Source organism: Betta splendens, chromosome 22 (assembly GCF_900634795.4).
Source record: "Betta splendens chromosome 22, fBetSpl5.4, whole genome shotgun sequence".
NCBI classification, from domain to species: Eukaryota; Metazoa; Chordata; class Actinopteri; order Anabantiformes; family Osphronemidae; genus Betta; species Betta splendens.
Genome location: NC_040900.2, coordinates 2,617,210 through 2,634,701, shown reverse-complemented (window position 1 = coordinate 2,634,701; position 17,492 = coordinate 2,617,210). Strand labels below are relative to the sequence as shown.

Below are 17,492 nucleotides of genomic sequence, written 5' to 3'. Positions count from 1 at the left end.
ATTCACATCATCCATATATGAAATGCAAACTGGTCTCCATCGAATGGTGAATTTACCCTTTATTTCCCTTTCATGCTTTTAATACAAATTGAAGCACAACTGTACAACTATGTACAACAAATACTACTCTTCACATAAACAAATGTGCAAATAAAACGTCTGCAACAAAAGACACCAAATGCAGTATTTAAAATATACAGTTAGGCTAAATCAGCTGATCAGGGTGTTAAGACTCAGGTGGACCTTGAACAATTCTGCAACCACAGTTGTGAACATGGGACTGACAAACTGAATTATTCATTAAATGTAAAAGCTGCCTCTTCAGAATAGCAGCTTTTTTGATCATTACACAACACCAATATCAGCTCAAAATTAAACCATGAAGCAAACCTGGGTCATGTGGGCAATAACCCTTCAAGTCATTCTGAAGTGCTCATTACAGACATCTGTACTCTACACATTCAGTTTCTATACTTGTTCTTTTATATTTGCAAAAAGTGTTACACATTAGGAATATTTACAGTACACAGTCAAAATACAGTGAATTAAAAATCAGGGGTGATTAGATCCATAATATTAGTATTTATGAACACCAAGTAGGAGGATGAAACCGCACACTTGTAAACTGAGCTGTTTGAAGCAAATGTTTGCTCCTCATGACAACAGCCTATTTCTTCATAATCATTTCTATCTTACATCCCACAACAGTACTCAACGTCTTACACCTAAAACATCCCTTTGACTAAACACACAGTTCGGACAACGCTGATAACCATGAAGGCACTGTAAGGGAACCAATACAAGCTGAATAACAGTTGCTGAAATGAACAATATTGTTATTTTCTTTTTAGCATTGGAGCCTTAATGCCCCTCTGAGATGTTTGCTTTGTAAAAATGTCCCATCAGTATAGCTGTAGCTTTTCCATGGTCATGATTTCAGTTGTCATATGGCAGGAGGAATTAATCCTCCCCCTGCCTCCACTTCTGTGACTCCTCCTGGCGTGCATCGGGGTGAATCTGGTTCCTCATTCCACCCAAGACGTTAGAGGTGGCTTCAGTGGCCATAATGAGCGGCTTGACCACAGCCGGAGGCAGCTGACGGAGAACTCCACCCACTGCTCCCGTCATCCCGCGCTGCTCATGCTCCCGGGTGGCTGTGTCATAGATGGTCAGTGCGGTGTCTGTGATCCCCTGTGGAAGCAGTATATATTGTGATGCTCATTGAAAACAGAGCTACAGCAGAAAATACATTAACATAAGCATTTTAAATCGTTTGTGTACCTCTTTGACCACCGTATATGCTTTGGCTACACCTTCCCTCAGGTCAACGGGCTGATGAGCAAGGCCATAATGAGAGTAGCGCTTTATCCTCTTTGTTCCGCTCTCATCAGGGACCGGAGACACCATGTCATAGGCCGTCTCAGCTGCTGCCTACAAATAATGACAAACTATGTTACATTATTTACAGCAGAGCATCGTTAAACCTGTCACATTGCTGCGTGTGGACGCCACAAATATGCATGTTTCATGCATGTTTACCTGAATAGTCCGCACCATCCTATTGGTGAGCTCCAGAGCAGCCATCGCAGTAGAAGTTCCAAAAGAGGCTGTACCGCGCTGAAACCCACGAACTATTCGCCCATCCTTCCTGTACTGCTCAATGGGAAGCCAGACCAGGTCCCTGAATCCTTGAACTGAACATTAAACAAGATATGTAGCATTTGGCAATCTAGACTGTAAATGCTTCTACAACGCTAAAAGCACCTCACCTAACTGCACCAGAGAGTGAATAGGTCCCACGCCACCCAGCAGACCTGGAAGCTGGTTCTTCTTTATGTCATTCAGCCACTCATTTATTGCATATGAAAACAGCTTATCAACCCCCAATAACCTGAAACACAGACAAATGTCAAAATGTTTGGTTGTGATCACACGTTCTCTTCAAATTTTTTTTTATTGTGTTTATAAATGCATGAACATACCCTTGTCTATAGCACAACCTTCGTAGTCGTAGTTCTGAGCAATTCAGCTGCGTCAACCCAATAATGATGCCTGCAAATGTCCCCTAAAACCAGAAGCCATTCATAAAGCACCAATAACATAATATCTAAATAATGCAAAGGGATCTGAGACCATGTACCTGTTCCATCGCCACATGTTTCCCATGGTAATCTAAGCGAATGGGAACCTCAGAGGTAAAACGAAACTCCCTGTAAAGGAACAGAGGTTAGTGCACATAGAAACAATTTAGTTGCTTTTGTTAAGTTTGAAATTATTTACACAGACCTAAAGAAAATGGGCTGGTCTGTGAATGCAGGAGCAGCAGCTTCACTGTCGGTCGCTTCCTCTCGGCCAGATGGAGTGAAACCAGTGTGGCTCAAACGTCTCTGCGCAGGCAGTGAGATGATCGGGGCCAGGTCCTGGCTGGTGCCAGGATGCTTGGAGAAGCTGCAAGTGATCTCCGGGGCAGCCACAGTCTTTGTGGAAACACAGACGGCTGAGGAGCCAAACATAAGGAGGCATAAGCTGAAAGTCGTGGATACAGAGCGATGTCTGTGTGAATTAACAATTTTACCTTCTTGAACTGGTGGTGAGAAAAACTCGACTTCAGCAGCAAGACTAGTAAAAAAGTCTTTCAAGAAGAAAAGCGCATCCTTCAAACAGAAAACAGGACTGTTACTTGTTACTGAAGATGCAGATTTTTTCCATATATTGACAAAAAAGCATTGATGTTCTACCTGGTCAATATTGAGTCGAAGTGGCATCAAGGACACACGTAAACAGCACTCATGAGGAGCCTGGCCTGACTCTGGACACATATGTACTGCCTTCACTGTCAACTAAAAGCAAAGGCACACAAACTGAGACCAGGCAGAGACTCATTGATTATTACTTGTGTGTTTCTGACTGAGCTTCTTTTCTCACCATGTTAGAATGAGCTTTTCGGGGCATTTCTTTGCTAGAGTACAAGTAAAGGAATTTGTTCATCTGCGATGTAGCTAGACGGTCACGGATCTCCAGGTCTTGCACAACAAACACCTGCCGGGCAACTGGCTGATCCACAGCAGGTGTGGAAGCCAGCTTGGCCTGTGGGTAGACTTCATGTTGAAATCTCACCTGCAACAAAAGAAAAAGTTAGAAACACTGACGTTTTTAATCAAGGAAAAAGTATAACTTTACCTTGCTGAGTTGGATCTCCATCAAGACGTCAGGATTCCGTCCTTTTCCACCTCCTGCCCTTCCTGAAGCTTTGGGCTGTCTGACTGGAGTTTGGGAGGGGGAGCCATGAGGTGTACATCTGTAAAGCAAAAAAGAAAATACATATACAAAAGTTTCCTTCAACCATATTCAAATGTGTGCACAGATGAGTAGTTCATGGCTCACCCCCGGCTTCTAGCAGGTGAAGCTGACAGAGCTGTACCCCCAAAGTCCTTCCCACCGTAGAGATGCCAGATGACTGAGATCTCTCTAATGAGGTAGCGCACCTCTGGGATGGGGAAGTTCACTGCTCCACGACTGGAATCACTCCCCCCCAGCGGCTGACTGAAGTGATCATCTTTGATTACCACCAAGTCTGGAGTAAGCTGCTTTACCACTGGCTCCTGATTCCGATCCTGAAACACGTGAAGAAACTTTCGATGAAGAAACACAAAGCTGCTGCATGAAGCTGTTCTAAAGAGCATAACCTGACCTCTACCCTGGAACTAGGTGTCTCCAGAATGCAAAAGTCGTCGGTCTCCTGGGCCAGGCTTGGAACGGGAGTAATGAGAGGAGAGTGAAGCATGGGATAAGTGGGGCTTGAGTCCTGGTTTAAATTGCCACTCTCATCTGGAAACAGGAAGAGGTCTGAGCGAGGTGGGTCATGATCCTGACCCTGATCATCGTGTGCTCCTAGGTTAGTGTGGAAGGGCATCAATTGTTAATTAAGGCTAGAAAATTCATGAAGCACATTCTTAGCGGCCAGAGCCCTCACCATTCTGCTGTGGGCCTGGTGCATGCTGCCCATCAATCTCCTCCATAGCTTCACTCATAAGATCTTGCAACATCTGCTGCTCGGTCTCAGCGAGCAACGGAGTGTGAGACGTGGACCTACCGGGAAACTCTGCCTGTTTAAAGACACACTCTAACTAAGCATTTAAATTGAAACACACACACACACACACCCATAACACTGACTCATAAATGGTGTCATCATTAACCTTGGTTCTTTGTTCTGTGCTGCTGTTCTTGGCCTCCGATTCTGCAGGGGGCAGTAGGTCTCCATAGCTCGCCACATACTGAATGAGGTTCATGAGGGCAGCACACGAGTCCGAGCAGGTTCTGATGTGAATGACGTCACTGGAACAACGTAGCTCAAACCTGGGTTCGGACTAGCAACCAAAAAAAAAGCAATTAGAGATGTGTGCCCCTTGGTCCAGATATACTTAGATTTCATTTAGAAATATAAAAAGCTTACCAGTTTCCCATCCACTCCAGGTTTGACAGCTGTGATCCTTAGTTCCAGTGTTCCCATGTCTACCACTTGTACATAGTCTGTATAAAAAAAACCCCAAAGCATCCAACAGTCAGAGCTACTCTGAATATTTTAAGCAATGTTTTCAGAATGGCCAGTGAGGTCATCTCACCATGTGCTAGATTAACAGACACTGCGTTGCTCTTGTCAGAGAGAAAAAGTGCAGCTTCGTCTAGAATGATCCTATAAAAAGATTAGCATTAGCAAGAGCAGCGAATTCAGGTAAAATGCAAAAACATCTTCTAAACTGAGGATCAATTACCTGAGTGTTGAAGAAGAGTGGTCTAGAGAGACACTGCTGGAGACACTGAAAGTCTCTACAATCAACAGTGATCTCAGGGGCAGATAAAGGGGTCTGCCAAAAGGAAACACAGGACACATGAAAACAGAATGGAAAATAAAGCAAAACTACTTCAGGTGTTCTGTGTTATATACCTGTAGTCCAGCGAGCAGCTCCACAGATGCAGGTGTAGAGTGGTAACGGATGTGGGAGGGGCGTAGCCCAACACAGGCTCATCAGAAACATTCAGAAAGTCAACAATCTGTTGGTCAAATACTGGCATTAAGGTTACAGATATCTGATTGTATTGCATTATTTTCTTTCATTTGCTCCCATTTGAGAGTCTATGTAGAGATGAATGTAGCACATTTACAGGTTGTCCTACCTGATCATACCAGCCCAAGCCTGGAGGGACTACTCTGTGCTGGAGGGTTGCTCCTCTCACTCCAACTGCAACCAGAAACTCCTGCAAACGAGCCGTAAAATCGCTTTAAAAAATGTTGTCCCAATTGTGTAAATCACGCCAAGAAGCAGAAGCCTTTACTTGACAGTAACATAGTGTAAGCACTTCACCTTGACATTGCGTTCTGCATTCTGGGATGAGATCTTGACAGCGACAGACACCATGCTACGAGCCTCCAGACCGATACCTTCCGACGGCGTCGAGGATCTCTCAGGCGCCGTCTCTGATTGATAGATCGTTGGTTCCAGCCAGTGAGGATGTGTCCTACATGGCAGCTTGGTGTCTGTAAACGAGGTACCGCCGTCTACGAGTCCTGGGAAGATCAACATAGCAAAAGATCAAGGTATCAATGTAGTTGAGGTGACATGTTGTTTTGCAGCACTACTGTACATAGCTTGTTACCTTGGTGAAACATGCAAACGCTGCTGGTGTGGAAACAGATATAATGTTGGTCGCTGTAACCTTCATATTGTGTCACACTGAACAACACGGCATTTTTCACCTCCAGCCAGAACTCGCCATGTTTGTTTTTTATTACAGTTTTATCCTCCTTCTGGGAAAAAAAGAGACTAAATGTCAGCCCCACTTTCCAAGTCATTAACCACAGCTCAAAGAAAACTGTGAGGCTCGTAAGTCAAACAAGAGCGTGAGTTTACATTAGCATTTGTTTGAAGAGCCACCAGACCATGATTGACACTGAGGATAACAGAAAACAGGCTTTGGGACGTCTTGCTTTGGGTTTTGGGCTTTTTCTTCTTGCGGGATCTGTGGCTAAGTTCAGAGGCAGGAGAGTAGTAGTGCATGTTGTCCTCCTCCGAGTCGCTGGTGTCCTCTGCAAGGACAACACAAAGTCTGCCTGATGAAATAGCTGCCAACTGTAAAACTTATAAGAGTTTGGCACAAAGTTTCCTGCTGCGTCACCTTCAGGACAAGTAGAGCGGAACTGGCTGAAGCTGTCCTTCGAGTATGTGTTGATCAACTGACTGGCGACAGAGAGTCCCACTCCATACGGCATACTCTCAACTGTCTCCACTGGAGACGGAGCAGTGGGCTCCCACAGCAGCAGATCGTTGTTTATCCTAAGATATCAAAAGGTATGAAATTAAGATTTGGAAGTCATAGGGTGTAAGTCTAAGAATTTCAGATTACAGCAGAGATTAAGACACAGGAAGGGGAATCTTGACATTTCATCATTTGTTTGTGTACCTGTTGTGTAGTTTCTCATAAAAGGTCTTGCTGGGAAGAGCTAATTGCACATTCGGAAAACACAACTCAAGGACGAAACGAGAGTTGTTCATGTTTTTTTCCTGGAACTCCGTCATCTCAGCAACATCACCAGGAATGACCATCTGGATCGTAAAAAAAACCCAAGCCGGCATGATTAAAAACCACAGCTCAGCACCACCTGCTGTGTCAACAAGTTAGGAATGCAATGCAAAGCAGTGCTCATGTTGTGATTTGCATGATCCATCAGTCATTCACTTTAAATCACAGATAAACCACACTCCTGAATGCAAATGTGTCCACCTGCACAGTCAACCTGCCTTATGCCCATTTGGCACAGCTGTGGAATTGCTGTTTTGTAGATGGTTTAAGGGCTGTAACTTTTCTACTGCAAACTGTGCTCATCACATGAATATATATTACAGTATTTCCAGTGCATTACTAACACACACGTTGTATAAAAAGTGAACTTCTCTAAGAGATTCCATTTATTTAAAAAATGCTAACTCAATCTTCTTGTTTGTCATTTTTGATAGATGTAGTTTAGCACTGACTCACCTCTTCATTCTCATACATAACCCTCCGTGAGGAAAACGGTGACGGCTCTGGTTTCCCAAAGTCACACACATCCTTCAGCGAATGAGCAGCCCCTTCCTCCTCCTCTTCTTCAAGAGAATGGTCCTCAGCCCCTTCATCATCCTCTGTTGTCACTCTCTCAAGGATTGAGTGAACGGCAGTAGGATTCATCTTGAGTACAACCCTGCTCAGAAACACTTAACATCACCAGGTGCTACGAGCCGGTAGACGGAGCACATTGAGGCTTGTCAGGTAAACCTACCTCGGCCAGTCAAACTTTACGCTCTCAGATGTTGTCATGTCTCCATCCATGGTGTTGGACACTCTGATGAAGCGGGCAGCGGGCTGATCTGGTTCCTCCTGGAACTTTCCTATTAAAATTATAAAATATCAGAAGAGATGCAGCCAATAATCAATCAATGTGTATTGTTGATCAGTTCTAAAGCCTTTTTCCCAGTTCACCAACCAGTGAGCTCCCTAAAAGTGAGTTCCATCTTGGTTTGGTCAGGACAACTGCCACCCATGAACTCTGTTTTTACTTCCAGGTCTTCCATCTCCAGGTAAAGTACTTCCTTCTGCAGGGACTTCTTGAACCAAGGACCTCTCTCCTGATCGGAACGCAGGTCAGGAATAGGAAAACGAACTGCAAGGCCCAGGGCTGGTGCAGTGACAGTCAGTGACACATGACAGTTGGTTGGAGTGTGGCTGTCGTCAAGGAAAACCTCTGTAAATGCCTTGTGCTGTGTGATTCAACGGAAACACAGACCTTGAGTTATTATGAGTTATTGATATTTCTAAAAATATCTTAATCAACAGAGTGGGATGCCCTCACCAAACTGACGTGTTTATTATAGGAGGTGTACATGTGCGAGGCCATCAACTCTGTAGTGGCCAACTTCTGGGGCTGAAGTAATGAGTTGAGGCGGTCTACAATACTAATGTCCAGCTCAGAGTGCACTGGACCCAACTCCACCTGGATCTCAGCTTTCCTGGGAATGGTGCTAAGGCGAACCTGGCCACCCTGCCCAGATAAGCAAACAGTTGACTGAATGGATGCCCAACAAAAGAATTATGTGACTGGGATGTGTTAGTTCATTATAAAACCACAGTACTATTACCTGCGGACCTCTGCGCTCAGCCTGTTTGTAAAGCAGGTGAAGGCATGTGGTGAGCGGTGCATCAGCACTGGCTGTGGTGTCAAATGTCAAAAGCTGAGGTGAGAGAGAAACCAATGAGATTCGTGCTTTGCTTCATGCCAGGTGCATCTTTCAGGTAATTCATATCCATTATTTAAGCAAACATCAGGGCAGTGTAAAATGAGCTTATCTCAGGTTTCAAACTCTAACCTCAGTGTACTGAATGCCCCTTTGGAAGCCACCAAGGACAGCCTCGGTAGGAAACAGACACTCCAAGAACTCCATCTGGTTAAGGGAAATGTCAGTGCTAAAGGTTCGCAGGCTGGATCCTTGACAGTGTTCATAATTTATCTTCAGGCCCTGGCCCACAAACCTGCAAATTTAAGCCCTGGTCAGACACACTCAAAATCAAAATGAACTATGGTGTTAGAAAGCACAAAAGTACAACTTTAAATAAATTAGCACAAAATAAAAGTGCACCTCAGGTGGTCATAGGGACAAGCCTGGTTAAAAACTGTCCGGGACTGAAGGAAAGCATCGGGGGCAATCCGTCCGGGGCCCACCGTGTTAAAGAAGTGTGCAGCCATGGGGCCAAGTGGACTGGGAGCAGCATCTGGTGGTGGCAGCGGGTCAATGTGGAGGACTGAAATGGCCAGGCTGCCAAATGTCAGCCTTAACACCAGCTCTGGCCTGGATTCATCACCGTGGCTTTTGGATGAATGAGCTAAAATACAACAAAAAACAAAACAAAAACAAGTGTCAGATTCAACAATAACCATATACAAGTGGAGAGACAGGAGAAACAACAAAAGGAGAAACAACAGATTATGTCATCAAACCTTTCGTAAAGCATGGACACAGATACTGACACCATTCAATACTTACAAGTCTGCCTCAGTAATTTTGAAGGGAAGTGTGAATCCCGCGACTGGGCGGGAGTTTCATTAGTTTGCTTCTCTCTCTGTCTTGGTACATCCATGTAATCTTCCCACAAAGCCTACAACCCAGTGAGAATAAACCAGTCAAACTACGACATACCGGTACATGATCATTCAAAAATAAAAAAAACACCTAAATATGACATTGGTGTAAAATTCACATTTTGATTTGCATATGTTTTCACAATATCAAAAGAATTGTTTGTCTGCTGTGAGGTCACACACAAACTGACATTACATGAAATGTCAGCGCATCAACACTTACTGTTGTGTTTCCAGACGGAGATTCTCCAGGGGAAGCAGAGTAATTGCTATTGAGTGACAAGTCCAAATCAACAGTGGGTGGCTCACCAAGAGGAGGGAGTGATGACAAACTGTGAGACATTTCCATGTCAGCCATGGAGAAGAACACATCGTCTACAGCGATCACAGGTTGGGTTTAAAAGGAGTTTCAAAAAGAGCAAGACAAGACAACGCTCATTAGATACATACAACTCTGGCATGAACACTGAGTACTTGAAGTATTAAAGGATGATGTGTTCATTTAACCTCGACTGGAGACAGTTCTGGTGGTCTGGCTCTCAAAAAGGTCAGGGTCTGTTCCTGGAACCGCAGTGTCCTTCTTCAGACAGCGATTCAGCTCCATATGGAGCCGGTATTCATCCTCTTGCTGTATTGGTCGACTCTTTCGATCCTTTGCCCACTCCCGTGCACCTGAACATAACGTGTAAGAAACGCTCTGTTCACTTCAGTTCTTATGAACTAATTTCGTGAAAAACAGCACTTTATTTGAATGCCCTTAATTATAGAAAAGAGGCCTTACCAGCACCAGAGAAAGCTCCAAACAAGTCCAAAAGAAGATGAACTTGACGTGGCGACAGCAAAATAACCAGTGTGTCTATATGTCCAACAACATCAAGCTGAAAAGCCAAGCATATCAAACAGGCATTACCCCACAACTGAATAAACGTTTACGCCTTCTTCATGATATTTTTAAATGAGTTACCTTTGCTCCAGGCATAGCTAGGTTGTTTTTCAGAGTGAGGGACAACTCAATTTTACCACCGAGGCTCCCAACCTGCACCGGCTCAAATGTTTTTGTAGAGGACACAGGCTCTGTGAACTGGGGATGAGGCTCGCATATTATTTTGGGATTCCAACTGGGGGAGAGCTTTGGCTCAGTTTCCTGCAAAAAAACAAAACAAAAAAAAATCCAAGAATCGTATTTAAATAGTCAAATTTGAGAAACACGAAACAATTTTTAAAAACTTGCTACACCAACCGTAGCAGTAGGTGAGGATTTATATCCAGCTCGAGACGCATCTGAAAACTCATCCCAAAATATGGTGATCCCTTCCATCTGCAGGTTTTTATGTGCAAATGTGGTTGGCTGATGCACATTCACACTTGAAGTCTCCTCACATGTTTCATCACAGTAAACAATCCTAAAAGCAACCACAGAACATCATCAGTTTGACACTGACACTGTATTACCATAAATATTATCATTAATTCTAGACGGTTGGGAAAAATCTGTGTACTTACTTGCTGATTCGAATCTCAAGTGCAATTCCAGTTTTAGAACTTTCTGGAACGTGTTCGACTCTGAGAACAGTATCCAAAAATGTAACCTTGACTCTCCTTAAAACTGAAAAAAGAAATTGAATATAACTCTATTTAAGCACTTCTAGCAAAGCAAATCTCTAAAAGTATTGGGTTCTAATATCATCACAATACCTGTCTCTATTGTTTCTGCAAACTTTTCCAATCCTTCAAAAGGCTGGAAGGTCTCTCCTATATCATCCGTGAGTTTCTGGCTGAGACATTCTTTGGCAAGCTGCATGCTACTCGTCATGAAACTGGACCAGTACATGGGCTCAATGCCAGATGCTAGAAGAAAATTACAGCAGTGACAAACACACCTGGCTTTCAGCTAATTTAATTGCCAGCTTGCAGATTTTGTCTGTATCAATGTGGCTTCTAAACGTTTTTCCTCTATAGAAAATATTCATTATAAAAAACGATGCAGTGGACTTACCCACTCTTGGTCTTGGTCTGAGCACCATCTCCAAACCCTTAACCTCCAGGGCACAGTTGTCCTGCAGCAGGGCTGCCCATGGCACTGTTAGAGATATTGTCTGGATGAACCCTGCAATTACTTCAAATGGGGCGTCTGCCGTCTCTAGCAGCTCGTTGAGTGACTAGGGGACAAGAAATAGATAAAGAGAATAAGCTCCTCTAACAGCATGCAGAGTTTAAATTAAATACATTCATTTGCATTTGCTGAGGCCAAGTTGGAAATATTAAAAGGTATATAAGACATACCCATTTATCTAATGGAACTTGGGCAAGTGACCCGGTTCCTTGATAGAGGTCTAAACTAAGCTGGTCCAAACTCAGCTTCTCCTGTAGAAAATTCCCAAGGTATCGATGCAGAAGGTATCTACAGGCCCGCTTTTTGATGGACTCAGAAAAAGGCCAAGGCATCTTCCACTCAATAGGTGTACAGTACACGGATAATGAAAATGGGCTTCAGTTTATGCAGCCGAAATGCTGTAGTTGAGCAGAGCTATGAATGAATACATCAGTAGTGTCACAGTCATCCTGTCGACTTAAAAGCGTCGAGAAATCGTGAGCTCAAACATCCTTGGGGCGCTTTGATGGATGGGCTGACACTCTGGGATGTGTGTAGGAATTGGTCCGACTCCAGTTTGCTGCACCTTGAGAAAAACAAACACAGGTTACCTCCGTTTGTAATCCGCCACTTGACATGACACGACACAAGACGTGACCAACGCAGCCTAATTGACTACCAACGGATATATTTTACAAATTGTTGCTGTCAAAACACAAAAGCTATTGGTTCCCGTCCTTGAGCACGTGAAAATTAACCTAACGCACCTGCTAATAGCTTTTAGCCTGTCACAGAGTGCCCTCAGCTGTGTTTACCTAAACTGAGCTGTCATCGTGGTTAAGCAATTAAAGCTGTGCCGCGACTGCTTGCTAGACAAAGGCATGTCATTAAGCTAACTAGCCGGTTAGCAAGTATGAGCTAGCTTATACACCACCAGAGTAAAGGGGGACAGCAGCTAGCCGGCTAATGTAAGACTAAGGTTATAGCGGTGCATGCTTGCTAGTTAGCTTTTTAGCTAACCTCAAATATAACACTTCTGAAGCCTTCTATCCGAAAATAACAAATGAAAGCTAATAAAGTCGCCGTACGTATATACGCCTGTTTGATATGCCAACATCTACGATACAGGTAGCAGAGTTTCCTATTGTGACACGGCTCTTAAGTTACCTTCTGACTGGGTTGTTTACAAACACTTTCATGACTCCGCATCAAACGAGCCTACACACCGGGGCGGGATTAGTCAATGACGTCACAAACATGGCGGAACTGCGTGGTGCGCGGAACGCCTGCAGGATCGGGATTTCTTTTTTGATAGTTGTTGATACGCGAAACAACTAAACTGGAAACGGGATACGGCGTGTGTTAATGTAACGTCTGCACTAGCTGCTCATGAACCAGGGCTTTAGGACTTTAATCTTAGTGTTTAGCGTTAGATTCCTGGCGCTGAATTGACCGAACCTTCTCCAGAGAGCCCAGAGTGGGCTGGAAGCTTCCACAACACCGGAAAAACAGAACCAGCGCGGAGGTGAGAAAAATGAACGCAGTGGTCATTCATTGTGTAATTAATTTGTTATTACAACTTTTGTAAGTGTAAATATAACATTATTATTGAAGCGTGTCTGCGTCCAATAAACTGTTGGGTGATCCTGCCATCGTCAAGTTATCAATAATGTTGATTGTAGCCAATATTCGCTGTTGGGGTTAAGGTTAAATTAGACCAGTCTGGCTAAACATTTGATTTAATCGTATGGTAACACGTGCATGAAATTACGCATGGATTCACTGTTAACCATGGTTCCTGTAATGACAGCACACTCGCTTAGCTAGCTCATACAATGGCGAGCCTAGTCCTGCGGGTGGCGCTGTGACGATTCTGTTTCTAATCGTAACGCCTCTAAATTCATTGACAGGAAACTCGACGACTCAACACCCGGGTGATAAAGCTAGTAGACGATGGAAATAGTTTACTTTTTACGCTTTACATTCATGGAATAGCTGCTATTACAAGCTAACATATTGTTATTGTTATTATTTTAGCCTAAAGCCCTAGAAAAGATATGTAATGTGATTGGTGTCTATAGATTTAACAACCAGTAACTGTGGAAAATCAATTAAATTCATCTACTAGAAGTACAAACGGTCAAATAGCTGATATATATTCATGCACAAGTTGGTTGGGTAAGTTTTACCAGTTGTTACACGTGAAGTCCAATGTGATGACACAGGAGAGAACAGAATGTGGCTGGTCCAATTTTGATGAGCAATTGCACCAACTTTCAGGAGCATACGTAGTTAATGTATAGACGTGGAGCAGGTGTAAGTTTGAAGTTTGATCTTCAAAACGGAAGCAGCATATTACACTCAAAACAAAACCAACAAAACAGGTGCACAGTACAGATCTTGTTAGGGTATCTTGTCAAGTGTATCAGCACCATCAGCCACAATAAAGCTTTTGAATCAGTTCTGCACACTGTAACTTCACTTTGCCACAGTACTGTGACATTCACTTGCAGAAACAGATGAAGCCTACTCAGCACTGGAGAACTTTGTCCCAACTTAGTGTCTCTACACCAGAATGTTATGAAAGCATGGTCCAGCTTGGTGGTAAAGTGCAACGGTTCCTCTCATCATCACCTCATAGAGGAAGCTCTATCTTCAAAATAGTCCACTTTGCTTTTTAGAAAACAGAACTCACAGTCACATGTTTCTTTCACTTCTGCTTCACGTCTAAGTCAGTATTTTCAGCATTTGTAAGCAGATGTTTTCAAAACAAATTTAACTGTGCAACCTTTTCAGTGCAAATAATACTAAAAACAAGTCTTGGTGCTTAGTATCTGAATGCATAGTTTGTTGCCGTCTTAGAAAAGAACACCGTTGTAGTTCTGTCTGGTGTAATATTACCAACATACAGAAAAGTCACTTCATATTTTTGTCTTTGTCCTAGGGGATGGAGATAGACTGCCAGCCTGAGGACTCCATTGTCTCTTCATTTGATGAGGACTCTGTTGAGCTTGGTGACGTCAAGGACATGAGACTGGAGGCTGAAGCAGTGGTCAATGATGTACTTTTTGCTGTCGCAGAAATGCATGTCTCACAAAGTCTTACCAGTGCATTGGACGTGGCCTACATCAATGTGGAAACAAGAGAAGGAAATCGATATTGTCTGGAGCTCACAGAGGCAGGACTGAGGGTAATTATTGGTTTTTATGCATTTTAAGATTCCTAAACCCTGTTGACTTTTATAATACAAACTTGTACCTAAACAGGTGGTGGGCTATGCCTTCGACCAAGTGAACGAGGACCTGAACAGCCAGTATCATGAGACTGTTTACTCGCTCCTGGACACGCTAAGTCCAGGTTACAGAGAAGCCTTTGGAAACGCTTTGCTCCAGCAGCTGGAGAGGCTGAAGCAAAACGGACAATAAGGAGCATAATGCTGCAGGACCTGTATATGTGACACAAGGGTTAATGAAGCCTGCTAATAACATGTGACATCAACCTCCCTTTCTGAGTGAGGACACTCCGCTCTAACAGCTTTGTTTTGTTCACAACTTCCTTTAGTAAAGTTACTGCTAAGACTTTGCTGTAATGTAGCCGTTGCTCTCTGGAAACATCTTGCAGCTTCAGTGTTAAACAATTTTAATGTATTTTAAATTTTGTAATTATCAGATTGAGCCTCACTGTCTACACTAAACCCATCACCTTATGCCATCTAGATCTTATCCATCAGCAGTATTCTATGCTCCATGTATAATTTGCATTAATGGCACAGCACATCCTCTGCTATAGAAAAAGCAGCTGTACTTGTGTTAACTTTGAGTTTGCTTAACTGTTTATCTTCAGTGTACATGTGATCTGTTTATGATCCTACTCCAGTGTTAAGACAAAGTTTTTTTCCCCCAGTCATTCTGGTATCTTCCCCATATTCAGACCAGTAAACGCTCACATTTGTCAGGTATTCTTTAAGTCTTTACTTTAAAAGTGGTCTTTGTAGCACCTTGTGATGCAAAGGCCACAGTAACAACATAAACTAGAACAATACATTTGTTATGACTATGTGCAACAAAAACACAGGTAAAGAAAAACAGCTCAGATGATGTTTAATGCATACATCTCATTCAAGATGCTGAACATTTATTCAGATCAGATTCAGTGAGAACTAACCTCTTATTTATTAGAATTTTATTTCATTTTCATGGTAGTACTCAAATTGCAAGGTCAATGCAAAATATTAAAGAATTAACAAGTACAGTTTGCAATTTTTCTGACTACACGGCAGTCAGTAAAACAGACATTAGGGCTTTAGTGGAATGTAGTCAAGCCACATCTATGTTTAAAATTAACAGTTTACAGGAAGAAAACCGATGAGTGACTTGCAAAAGAAACTAACATTAAAAACCAATTTAATCAGTTCGAGCTTATTTAGAACACATTTTACACCAAACTGAATCCCTTTTTTTTTAAAGAAAAAAAAAAAGAATTAACACTTGTCTGAGGTCGTTTGATCAGCTCACAATCTCAACTGGGAACATGATGCAGAACAAGTCCTCTTTACTGTCATCTGTCAATTCCCATTTCACAGTCAGACTTATCTAGAAAAACAAGGTAACTTGATTATGATCAGACCAGACAAAACCTGGATGAAAGAAGCATGTGGTACTTACAGAGGGATAGTCCGTCTTCACAGGTAGAGTGGCCACATAGTTATAATTCCGACCCTTTTGGACTGGACACTCAATTCCTGACTTGCAGCCGTCACTATTGGGGATGGAGAAGGGGACAGGAATTCCAGCAATGACACCATGAACCACTGCCGTGCACCCATTGCTGTCCACATCTACAAAAAAGGGTCAGAGGACAGGTAGGTCATTACCATACATTTTATGGCACAGGCAAGTACATGCCCAAAATATATAAAATTAGGGACAGAGACAACTCACCACTGGAGAGCGTCACATTCACAGTGTAGGACTCTCCTTTGTGCAGCTGGCATGGCACAGTGTTACATGGAACAATATCTACCGAAACAACCTTACCAGACGAAGAGGCTGAAGAAAGATGGAACAGGAAATGTAAGTACATCTAATAAAAAGAGTTTGTCAGTAGCAACATTGTTGCAAAGCAGTGTTTTATCTACACCCACTGATCCACAGTTTCACAATTTGGACATGTAATCATACATTCAAGGTATTCCTCACAGCGCCTGCTTCCCTTTATGTCACATGAACATTTTCTTTCAGTTACTCAATCCACTTCCAGCCCAACAAGTCAAGAAGCGCTACTCAGCAGCATTATCAGTGGCTCTAGAGACTGTTTCCTAAATCTAAACAAATAACCCGGATGATGACATGGAGGACATGGGCGATTTCTTCTGGTTTCTGTAGAGTTGCATTATGGGAGATTTTGTAGTCAGCTTATTGACATATGCTGCAAACTTAAAGAAAAATCGGTCATTCCTCCGACAGTACAAAAGTTGAATATACAAACTTAAATTTAGATCAATGAAAGAAACAAAAAGGTGAACACAAAGGGGAAATTGTGCTTTTTAATATTGGTAATTTTAAATGGGACTAGACTGTCTGAAGATGATATGATCAGTTTGAACTAACGTTAAATAAATTCACGTTACTTACGACAGGCTTTGAACACGGTCATCTCCACGCAGGTGAATCCAATCAGGCACAACAACACGACGAAACCAGCCCGTGTGTCCATGTTTCCTGTTGTCTGTGCGACCATAAAACAAATGATCCAGATGTAAAAAGTAAAAGGAAAGTTCAACACTGCGACTTCAAGAGTTCACTCGCATGACTTCACTCGCATGGATTCTTGTTTGTTACTAACAAACGCCCCGAAAGTAGCAGTGATTGAAACTATTCTTCAATTTCATGTAAACACGATAACTAACAATGAATCTAATTACTTGGTAAAACACATAGAAATAGGAGAAATAAGGAGTGAAACAAACATACCTGTAAAACTGTCCGCCGATTGCCAAAATACTGACACTGGTCGCGTAGCACTTTTTATTTGGGAGTGTCACGCGATGGAAGAAACGCCCAAAAGGCCGCTATGGTTTTATGCCCATGATTCAGTCTGTCAGAAAACTCTGCTATAGAGTGTTTCAGGCTTCTGCTCTGTGATTGGCAGATTACATTTTCTCTCATTATTAACGTCATCATTACAAGAATCTTATAGGTGGATTTTTCTGGAGGCGGGGTCCAACGC

The 17,492-nt window shown here is 42.8% G+C and overlaps 3 protein-coding genes across 5 annotated transcripts; 1 reads left to right on the top strand and 2 right to left on the bottom strand.

Annotated features, from left to right (window-relative positions):
- Window positions 1-41: 41 nt before the first annotated feature.
- Window positions 42-12,560, bottom strand: atg2b (autophagy related 2B). Of its 3 annotated transcripts, none has more exons than XM_029139218.3 (43): window positions 12,432-12,560; window positions 11,456-11,850; window positions 11,169-11,331; window positions 10,868-11,020; window positions 10,676-10,778; window positions 10,413-10,575; window positions 10,137-10,316; window positions 9,954-10,050; window positions 9,680-9,844; window positions 9,396-9,547; window positions 9,078-9,189; window positions 8,673-8,916; window positions 8,403-8,565; window positions 8,175-8,267; window positions 7,889-8,077; window positions 7,523-7,796; window positions 7,319-7,427; window positions 7,039-7,240; window positions 6,463-6,605; window positions 6,178-6,335; window positions 5,913-6,088; window positions 5,659-5,809; window positions 5,367-5,569; window positions 5,179-5,259; window positions 4,949-5,055; window positions 4,776-4,868; window positions 4,626-4,696; window positions 4,457-4,533; window positions 4,200-4,370; window positions 3,974-4,106; window positions 3,692-3,891; window positions 3,385-3,614; window positions 3,181-3,298; window positions 2,926-3,117; window positions 2,739-2,840; window positions 2,576-2,654; window positions 2,287-2,497; window positions 2,141-2,210; window positions 1,983-2,065; window positions 1,770-1,891; window positions 1,540-1,694; window positions 1,282-1,431; window positions 42-1,191 (listed from the first exon to the last, which is right to left on the bottom strand). In XM_029139218.3, exons 2-43 carry the CDS (start codon window positions 11,615-11,617, stop codon window positions 961-963), a joined length of 6,231 nt encoding a protein of 2,076 aa, XP_028995051.1. In that variant the 5' UTR covers window positions 11,618-11,850; window positions 12,432-12,560; the 3' UTR covers window positions 42-960. The 3 variants fall into 3 exon arrangements, with proteins under 3 accessions (XP_028995051.1, XP_028995055.1, XP_028995053.1); XM_029139222.3 differs by having other exon boundaries at window positions 3,698-3,891; XM_029139220.3 differs by having other exon boundaries at window positions 12,353-12,471.
- Window positions 12,561-12,649: 89 nt separating this feature from the next.
- On the top strand, window positions 12,650-15,724 carry gskip (gsk3b interacting protein). The gene is made up of 3 exons (XM_029139245.2): window positions 12,650-12,789; window positions 14,209-14,454; window positions 14,531-15,724. The coding sequence occupies exons 2-3, from the start codon at window positions 14,212-14,214 to the stop codon at window positions 14,687-14,689; spliced, it is 402 nt and encodes a 133-aa protein (XP_028995078.1). The 5' UTR covers window positions 12,650-12,789; window positions 14,209-14,211; the 3' UTR covers window positions 14,690-15,724.
- Window positions 15,348-17,381, bottom strand: LOC114848602 (NPC intracellular cholesterol transporter 2-like). Its single transcript, XM_029139244.3, has 5 exons — window positions 17,237-17,381; window positions 16,898-16,991; window positions 16,205-16,312; window positions 15,929-16,101; window positions 15,348-15,856 (listed from the first exon to the last, which is right to left on the bottom strand). Exons 2-5 carry the CDS (start codon window positions 16,977-16,979, stop codon window positions 15,770-15,772), a joined length of 450 nt encoding a protein of 149 aa, XP_028995077.1. The 5' UTR covers window positions 16,980-16,991; window positions 17,237-17,381; the 3' UTR covers window positions 15,348-15,769.
- Between the last annotated feature and the right edge of the window lie 111 nt (window positions 17,382-17,492).

What these genes read in the sequence shown, in the direction of transcription:
- atg2b (XM_029139218.3), bottom strand. Translation starts at nt 11,617, where the DNA reads ATGCCTTGGCCTTTTTCTGAGTCCATCAAAAAGCGGGCCTGTAGATAC. An exon ending in ATAATAAACACGTCAGTTTG is followed by an intron (nt 7,797 to 7,888) that starts GTGAGGGCATCC and finishes TGAATCACACAG; the next exon opens with CACAAGGCATTTACAGAGGT. An exon ending in CCGCTCTACTTGTCCTGAAG is followed by an intron (nt 6,089 to 6,177) that starts GTGACGCAGCAG and finishes TTGTCCTTGCAG; the next exon opens with AGGACACCAGCGACTCGGAG.
- gskip (XM_029139245.2), top strand. Translation starts at nt 14,212, where the DNA reads ATGGAGATAGACTGCCAGCCTGAGGACTCCATTGTCTCTTCATTTGAT. An exon ending in TCACAGAGGCAGGACTGAGG is followed by an intron (nt 14,455 to 14,530) that starts GTAATTATTGGT and finishes GTACCTAAACAG; the next exon opens with GTGGTGGGCTATGCCTTCGA.
- LOC114848602 (XM_029139244.3), bottom strand. Translation starts at nt 16,979, where the DNA reads ATGGACACACGGGCTGGTTTCGTCGTGTTGTTGTGCCTGATTGGATTC. An exon ending in GACCGTGTTCAAAGCCTGTC is followed by an intron (nt 16,313 to 16,897) that starts GTAAGTAACGTG and finishes ATCTTTCTTCAG; the next exon opens with CCTCTTCGTCTGGTAAGGTT. An exon ending in TGAAGACGGACTATCCCTCT is followed by an intron (nt 15,857 to 15,928) that starts GTAAGTACCACA and finishes TTGTTTTTCTAG; the next exon opens with ATAAGTCTGACTGTGAAATG.